The sequence below is a fragment of the Micropterus salmoides genome, unplaced genomic scaffold (assembly GCF_014851395.1).
Source record: "Micropterus salmoides isolate LMB-PRFRI ecotype aquatic unplaced genomic scaffold, ASM1485139v1 Ms_hic_scaffold_14, whole genome shotgun sequence".
Classification (NCBI taxonomy): Eukaryota; Metazoa; Chordata; class Actinopteri; order Centrarchiformes; family Centrarchidae; genus Micropterus; species Micropterus salmoides.
The window spans coordinates 26,465,669-26,474,934 of NW_024040485.1; the positions used below are offsets into that span (position 1 = coordinate 26,465,669).

At 40.4% G+C, this 9,266-nt stretch overlaps 1 protein-coding gene across 11 annotated transcripts in view; it reads left to right on the forward strand.

The window, feature by feature from the left end:
- ctnnd2b (catenin (cadherin-associated protein), delta 2b) overlaps positions 1 to 7,300 on the forward strand; it is a 163,320-nt gene extending 156,020 nt beyond the window's left edge. For all 11 annotated transcript variants that reach the window (XM_038718780.1, XM_038718782.1, XM_038718781.1 and 8 more), the window contains 2 exons: positions 2,511 to 2,587; positions 4,394 to 7,300. In XM_038718780.1, the coding sequence (XP_038574708.1) occupies positions 2,511 to 2,587; positions 4,394 to 4,657 (341 nt within the window). In that variant the 3' untranslated portion in view covers positions 4,658 to 7,300. The remainder of the gene's footprint in view (positions 1 to 2,510; positions 2,588 to 4,393) is intronic.
- Positions 7,301 to 9,266: the final 1,966 nt, after the last annotated feature.

The following is a 9,266-nucleotide window of genomic DNA, read 5'->3' on the forward strand; positions in this document are numbered from 1 at the left end:
CAAAGACGCAGTCTCCCATAAAGCTAATGTGTGTTCAGCATGTAGTGTATAGCTTTAGGTATAACCACATCTGTAGGTTTTACAAATACTAAAGCAGCCAGCATTCAGCATTTTGGGAAAAAGGCTAATTTGTTTTCTTGCAGAGAGATCTACGAGAATACATTGTCTGTACAGTAAATAAGAAGCTGGAGCCAGGTTAACATAGCTTAGCGCAAAGACTGGAAATGGGGAAAGGGCTAGCCTGTCTATGTCCAAAGGTAATAAAGTCAGGTGACCAGCACCTCTGGAATTCACTAATTAACACTATATAGCTTGTTTGTTTAATACATTGAGAAATCTTGGTGTTAAAACAACAAATTGTGTTTTGGGGGGAGAGTTTTTGTGTTCTGATCAGAATCAGAAAGTAGTGTTTTACACATAGGAGGAATTTGCTTTGGTGATAAGGTGCTACACATAGACAAACATATAGCTGACATAAATAATAAAAGAAATATATAAATATGGAATAAACAAATGCAAGTTATATAAGAAAAATAAAAGAATAGAGAAAAATAAGTATTAAAAATAATACTATTTGCAAAAAGTTATTGAGAGCAGGAGTCAAACCTGAAATCTTTGGATTACAAGTCCTGTGCTTTACTAACTGAGCTAACCAGTCACACTATTGCTCTCACACTGGATTCCTGCAATCTCTGGTTACTTGCTGGCTTCATCATTTTTTACAGATCAGTCTAGTGAGACATATACAGTACAGGGCTTAAAGTTCTCCGACACGAAGGTGTTTTTGTATTCGTGTAGGATTCATGTCTGGACCTTTGCCAACGTAACAAGGCCATTTTTGTCAGAATGTAATCCACCGGTGGAGTACGGCTTCATAGATAAGCGATGTCAATTTTGATAATGGGCAGTGCTTGAAGTGGGCCACCGATACCAGTAAGTTACTTCTACATTTTACTCTTTGGCGTCCCGGGAATTTTCTTGCGTACCGGTGGGCTCTATGTGGCGCTCATCTGTTCCCATTCTCGCCTGTTTGCTAATCTCTGTCGGCGGAGACGGACCAGGTAGAAGCTCGGTGCCTTTCATGCAGCCGTGAGCCCCCATGTGAATGGGGAGTACCAGCAGGGCTGGGCAATAAAACAATAATATAATTATGCAATATAATTTTCCTCAATAGCCTAACAATTTAACAAACCTTTCATAAGTGTTTGATTTAATTCATTTGAATTACGAACAAATCAGCACTTTAATTTGTTGAGATATAAATGAACGTCTGGGAAACACTGGATCCACTGTTTGGCATTAAGTGTTTGTTCTGACCATTAAAATAGTTTAAAACCACAATTAACCATCTTGTTTCTTCAACTTTCACTCAGGAGCAAAATTCTGCCTTATAATGATTTGACATTTATCATAAGAATAATCGATATTGAATGATGTGAAATGTTTATCGTGATAACATTTTCAGCCATATTGCCCAGCACCTGTATTTTCCACTTCAAGCTCTGATTATATGTGGTGGCAGGAGATGTTACCAGAATGCAGGAAATGAACTGTTTAATGCTAAAAATATTCTTGGGGAGGATGCCCAGACCCCCCTTCATATATTTCCACATTGAACGTTTTATCAAACCAGTGTACACTTATCTTCTCTTCATCTTCTTGTGAACCCAGAATTGTGTTTTTTCATGTTTCGTGAGCTAAGTGTATGTCACACCCCTAATCTGAGTCCCTTTGTCCCAGTCAGTTTACAACACAAACTTACGCTCTTGCCCCCTATCCTCCATCTTTGTCGTAAACCCCAAACGCATTTCAGGCACAGAAAAATTTTTTGCTTTAAGCCCTGCATATAGTGTTACTTAGTGAGCTCTAGAGGTGCTTAAAGGATGGTTTTCTTATCTTTGGACAGAGCCAGGTTAGCTGTCCCCCCTGTTTCCAGTCTTTGTTACGTTAAGTTAGCATCATATTTAGCATACAGACATGGGAGTGGTATCTGTCAGCAAGAAAGCAAATGAACACTTTTTCTTCTTAAGTGATATGAACCTACAATTAATGCTACTTTTTAAAAGGAAGTCAACCAGTTTATATAACTAACTTTAATAATCCAAATTCTACAATTGATCGGTTAAAGTCCAGACAAAAAGTGAACAAGTTAGAAATCTTAATTTTAAAACTATCCACTAAATCTCAATTGAGAGAGTGTAGGTAAGCTTTTGACATAAAAATAATCTAATATGATGTGATATATTGATCAGGGTTCTAGTGTTTCATTGTGCAAATGTTTGCAGACATTTGCACACTGACAGCAGCTGTTGTGTGGGAAACATTGAGTCCCAAGCTCTCTTTAATCATCATCATCCATCACCATTTTAATTTAATAACAAATTGTCACGTCCACCTGATAGCAGTGACAGCGCACCTACACTCCACACCAACGCCTTTACAGTAATATCTGAATAAATGTTGCAGAGCAAGCGTTCGTCTGAAGTCCTCATCCTCTCTTGTCTCTGCAGGGCAAATGTCCGGTGGGTCTTCCACGCTACTCAGAGGAGCATACGTGTCACCTACTGATGACCTGAAGTATAATCAGGTACGCCAAGTCACTTTTCTGTGTTGAAATGCTCGTAATTTCATTACAGCTACCAACTGGCAGAAGAAGGCATTAGTCATGGAACACAAACCAAGGAGAAATGTTAGAAATGATCACACCAAGAGCAGACGTAGAAGTTTTAGATGTCCCGGGGAAACATTTGACCCACAACACTCAGCGTCTGATGGAATACAAGAAGTTTCTTTCAGTGTCTTGCCCTTCTTTGCATCTCTCTCTCTTGATGTTGGTGTTTTCCATGCTGCATTGCAAGCCCCTCTTACCGTTTTATGACTCATATCACCTTATAGAGAAGGAACTGCTGTATAGTAATCCTATAAAAAGTTAAAAGCAAAACTAGTTTCTTTATTGTATGACAATTTAATAGTGGCACAAAAGGGGATAAAAATATGAAGTCCAAAAAGGTCACAATAAACTAGAGCCCCTTTTATGCTTTATGGGAATACTGAATGAACTGCCATTGGCATTCGATTCTGCATTGTTACCCATCAAACCCTTTGGCATGTTTCATGCTGGTTGTATCTCTAAACTTGTGACTTGGCAGTCTCATAGTAATGCACAACAATGGACACCACTGATGGCCATCACCCCTGATCAATAAAATCCATTTTGAGTTTAAATTCTAGTTTGCTAGCTTTCTAAACAAACTATCTGGTCTACACTTACTTTGTTAGAGCAAACTTAATTTAGAAGCACAAATAGTTCCATATAAGATAAGCTTTTCTATACATAGACATTTCATTTTATGCATTCTTGCACTAGACAAAGGGAATACGTCCAACTATCACACTATCAATACCAATAAACATGAGAGGGTTTCCATGCACTCAAACATATGCTGCCTGTTGGACACACACAAGTGATTTCTCACTGCCTAAAGGAGCTAAGTTTGTGTAGTCTGGTTCTGTCAACAGTTTTGTCGCGTAAAGAGTCAAGATTTCTCTCTTTCTCTGACTGTGCCGATCTGTGTCTAGACACGCAATGCCCAATGGAGACACATTTAATTAGCATTGTAAGATAATGGTCAGGGATGGATGAAATACATGTCTAGTACATGATTAGGGTTTGGGTCTCAAATTTGGCAGTACCAGTTGGTTTCAGTCAAGTCAGGTCTGAACTTTGGTCCCAGTTTTCGGCCCGTGCAGAACTCTACTCTGGGTTAATATTTTTACTGCCACTTGCTGCCAGCTAGCTAGAGCAGGCAGGTTTCTTTTTGTTTTTTTTAATGCCTTTATTGACCACGTTCAGATGAACAAGCAGTGTACATTAACAATAACGCCACAAGAAAATTATATACAATAATAGACAAGGCAATACAAAAACTATAAAAACCGATCATACCAGGACAAATAAAATAAAAATATAGAACAATAAATAAATAAATAATATCCTATATATTAATAGATTTTTTACGAAGTTTTAATAGTTTTTTTGTTTGACAATAATTTAGAGATGGAGTCAAAGAGATATTGTAATTCAATACAAAGCAGATGAAAAGTGGGAATGCTCTAAATTGTTCTAGCCTTATGGATGTAGCTGGCAGGTTTCTATCACCGTCTGGTTATAAAAAAGTTGTGGAAATGATTCTGAAAGCTATCTGTACTTTGTGGCAATGTGGTTTCTGCCTCGTTGCTGCATGCACATCCTCGGTTATTTGTCCCTTTATTTCTATGAATCATTTCCAGGTCAGTTTACAACACTGGTGCATAGCAAATGGACCTCACTTCATGATGGTGTGTACTTAGCCATCTCGCCATTCTCTCAGTAATGATTTTTGCTTTTTTACAGATCTCTTCTCAAGGCCTGCCTTCAGAGCCATACCCTCCTTTCCAAAACCCTCCCCCGCCCGAAAGTGTCAATTACGAGGACCAGGCCTTCTATGAGAACCAGGTTCACGCGGGAGGGCGCCCCCCACAGGGTGAACTCAACATGCACCTGCAGGGCCTCAAGTCCACCGGCAACTATGTAGACTTCTACTCAGCCTCACGGCCCTACAGCGAGCTCAACTATGAGACCAGCCACTATCCAGCCTCACCAGACTCCTGGGTCTGAGGGGAGAAGAGGGTGGAGGAGAAGGAGGAGGAGAGGATGGATGAGGGAGAACATGACGATGAAGGGGTTAGTTTAAAAAGAGGAAGAAAGAAGATGAGAGGACAGTTGCCATGCCTCCCCATCCTCCCCTGTAGCTCCTGAGTAGCATCATAGGTAGCAGGATGACAGAGGGGGAGGATGGAGTGCAGTAAAAGAGACATGGGGAGCAAATTCTAGACTTTACACTCCTTTCAGTGACATCTGAGTGAGGACAGATAGGGGGGCAAAGGAAGAACAGAAGCAAACAGAGGAGCGGCCATGCATGTGCATGCATACCACCAACAAAACCGACAGACACATTTTCTTTCTGTGTTTAGTTTGTGATCAACTACTGCTAGGTTCAACAGGCAGAAAGACCGCCTGCACCCGAAAGCCTCCGGATACAGAACGTAAGAGGGACGGATATGATGTAAGAGAACTTGATGGGAAAGATAGAAAAAGTGGGAAATGTATAGAAATGCAGAATGACAATGAAAGAGAAAAATGGATTGGTGGACTTGAGGACGGAAGGTTTTGGTTTGCGAATGGAACGTGTGAGAGATACCCAGGCGAAACCTGTAAATATGTGGTATAGCAACATGGCTTTTAGTAATGTGAAGCACAAGAAGCAGATCTGTAGGACATGTAGGACGTCTGTCACAAACTTTTGTTTCTCTCTCTACGGCTTCAGCGTGATGTATCCTCCTCTGGGCAAAGAATGCTTCTGGACCTTGTCATTTGTAACAGTTTTTTTTTCCTCTTTCTTTTGTTGTGTTTCTACTTTTTTAATTCTCGATTCTGGTTGTATAGTATTTGATGTACACTGTACATTTTCTCAGATGCATTGTGTACTGTACATTGCACTATTTTCTGTGTCACGTCAGACCTTTTGCCATTAGGTCAACCTCACTTCCTCACTAACAACCCCACACACAAATGCACACAGTATCTGCACTCTAAACTAAAATTCATATCACAGCTACAGACGGACACACTGGATATGAATTGGGTATTGAAGCATCAATTCTGGTAGGTCACGGTGCTCCCTTTACTGCCCTACAGATAGCTGACAGAATAGCTGACAGCACAGCTGCCAAAATAGCTGAGGAGAGGCTTAAAAAGCTAAGCAGCCTTTTCCGGGACTTTATTTTTTTTTTTTTGAGGCAAGTGTTGTTTCTTTGGCGGCTATCTTTCCACATTAACACCTCAAATCTCCTTTTTGTTCCCATGACCCCTTGCTTTGAGTGAACTGTGCTCATTGTGTATATAACCGTGCCAAACAAGGGTTACTTCCCCTCAGCTGAAGAAGGCTGTGGGGAAGGATAGGGGCGTGTTAAAGGGTCCAAGTTCAGCTGAAGTTCTCAGCTGAACATCCTTGCGGTTCTAACGATGCCAGTTTGTAAATGCTTTGGTTTTTCTAAACTGTGTTTTACGGGGATGAAAACTGTCTTAACTGCACTGGGACTTGGGCGAAAAAACATAAAAACTGAACTAAAAACAAACAAAAAAAAAGCAAACGGAAACCATAGAGGGACTGTGACCAGGCGGAGCATCGCTTCCTCCAAAGTTGTACAAAATTAGTTGACTTCTGTGTTGTAAAATAATCAATGTTTGAATTACAAAAAAAACTTTTCTGAGAGATGGGTGGCAATTCTAACTTCATGGTAGACAAAACTGTTAATAGAGTACGGATATATATTATATAAATATAAATATATACTTTTTATGTGCAGATGTGGATGTCACTTATAGCAGCAACATTATAGAAAAAGACTTGTAAAAAAAACCCGCTACATGTAGGAATTTTGTTCACATTTTATTTTCTGGTCAACACACTAAATTGTCGACTTTGTGTAGTAATGTTGTTGCTATGTGGAGTAGAGTAGACCAGGGCCCAGGGATCCACGTTGTCACTAAAGCAGTCTAAAACGGTGCTAAATCAGTGAGAAGTATTTCCAACATGTCTGTATTTATCTGTGCAAACAATGTCCACTTTTGCATTGATAACAAACTGATTATCAGCCGTGAGTTCTGATCATTCCACAGGTGATCACATTTGAAACTACACAACAGAGAACAATCACAAGTTTGATTCCTCCTCTAAGTGTGTTTCCCTTGCATGAAATTCTGATCAATTGGTCTCATGACGCAAAAAACTGCACCCATGCATGCATGAGTATTTGTTGTCAGTAAGCCTAAATCTGAAACTAAATGGTGATTTTACTATTTTGTTTACTTTTGTTTTAAAGTGAAAAAGGCTAAATTGTAAAACGTGACAACAGACCCTGGTTCTCCCTACCCACTGCTGTTTAAAAGTCCTAAAGGTCATCTTCCGATGCTTGAAAAATGGCTAATAATGCAAGTGTCCCCACAAAAACACTGGATGAAAAACGGGCGTACTGTATTTGTTAGTGAGCGTCTGGAAACTGACACTGTTATGTATGTCATTGTGATCCTTAGGCAGAGAAAACCTGACTATTAAGACCTGTATGGAGAAATAACGTCGGTGACCTTTTTATTGCTAGACCAAACGTGTTTTAAAAAGAGAATTGTGAATCTTTCTATTGCCTCAAACAAATTGCAACTGCTCCAAAAAATATAAACGGACCATCGAAGAGCCTCTGACTTTGGGAGTTGTTTGTTCTGTTGCCAAAAAAGTGTGTTTGTGGTATCTGTCAGCGTGTTACAGGACAGTATTGCTGGTGTTGTACGTTTTCACCATTGTGTGTAATGTACAGATTTTTACAGTAATTCATTCAGTTTCCATGCAGCCTTTGTTTTCCTCTCCTACAGTGCAATATGCAAATTCACTAAAAAAGATATGACATTTCCTTGAGACAACTAAAGCCAAGCTCACACTACAGGATACTAAGCCTGATTTGCAAGTCGCCGAGCTCACTGACCGGGCTCACTGTCAGGGCTGTGATCGGGGGCAAATCGGAGATCAATTGGCGCTCACCAATCATTATGTGTTAACTACTCAAGGACGTATCACAGAAGTTTGCCAACGCCAGACAGATATCTAACATGCCAAATATCTAGAGCCTTCGGCCGACTCCACATCATGTGGTGTGAGCTACAGCCAAGGAGCTCCATCACAGTGAACACGTTGCTTTAATTTTTCTGCTAGTCTCAGTTACTGTTGTGTGGTTCCAAAGAGTGACCATTTATCAAACCTCTCCTGGGTGATGCATTCAAGGACACTATAACATCTGGAAATTAGTCATCAGTTGGCAGAAAGCGGTGCACTGATAAGTTGTTAGAAAATGTATTTTTTAACACAGTTATCATGATTTTAGGAAATAACTATGAAAGTCTGATACCCTTCCATAAATTTGTGCATAAAACTACATGTCTGAAATGAAGACATTTTGTTATGGCAGGCAGTTTATGAAAAATAAGCATTACCTGACTTACAGCAGTGAATGCTCCATATTTGTATAGCGCCTTTCTAGTCTATGCAAGTGCTTTTATACGACATCCACTTACATTCAGCTTAAGTGCTCAAACAGAAACTAACATTCACACACATGAACATACACTGGCGGAACAGCCGCCAGGGGCAATTCGGGGTTCAGTATCTTGCCCAAGGACACGCAGCCTGGAGGAGCCAGGGATAGGGCCGGGGATTGAACCGTCACCCTTCCAATTAACAGGCAACCCGCTCTACCTCCTGAGCCACAGTCACAAGAAGTCAGCAAGCCTGGGTAGGTGTGGCAAAAAAAAAAAAACATTGCTTTTTTGCATTACAGCCATGTCCTGTTTAAATTTGAGTTTTGAACACAGAGCATTTTAAATTGCAGTGTATAATCCATTAACTGTTCATTTGAGCAAGTTTCAGACACATGATGGATACTAATTCACATGTGAAGATCCAGTCTCATATAGAGCAGATACAGAAAGCTTTGCTGTGCTTCAGAAGAGAACAGAGGACACAGAAGATCTTTTAAAATGTAACCACTCATGAGATAATCTTATCCTGGGCTGTGCTGTAAGGTGTGCAGGTGAATGTTCAGAACCATGGGCTTACCTGTGCTTATCTTAATGCTACATGCAGCTAAACTGCCAACTAAAGGGCCATGAGTGTCCTCTAGTGGTCATTAGAGACACTGCACCACAGGTCAGGGTGGCGGCCATTTTAGTCCCCGAGACCTGTTCTGCATGGCTCTCTGCAGATAGATCACCGCACCACAGGCATAGATTTGTATCTTTGAGAGCTTTAGGTTTTTCATTACACACGCACTGTTGGAGCGCAGAACAGGGCACAGGCGAGGTGTCAGTCACAGCTCCAGAAATGAGAGTGCATCTCTTTCCTTATCTCAGCTGTACCACAAATTTTTTTTTTGCAGGACACCTATGGTTAAAAAACAACATGCGGCAGACTCTGGAGGCTGGTTTGAGAAATTCTACCTCAGGCTGCCTTCCTACTAGCATGAAGTATTTCTCTGCAGCATACAGTACTTGATCACTGAAAAGCAAGAATAATTGGTGGGTCCACTGAAAGATTTTTACACTATTTGTTTTGGTTCCCAGGATAGATATTTCTAAACATTTGTATCTGCAACAACCAAAGTTTTAGTCACCTAGGAGA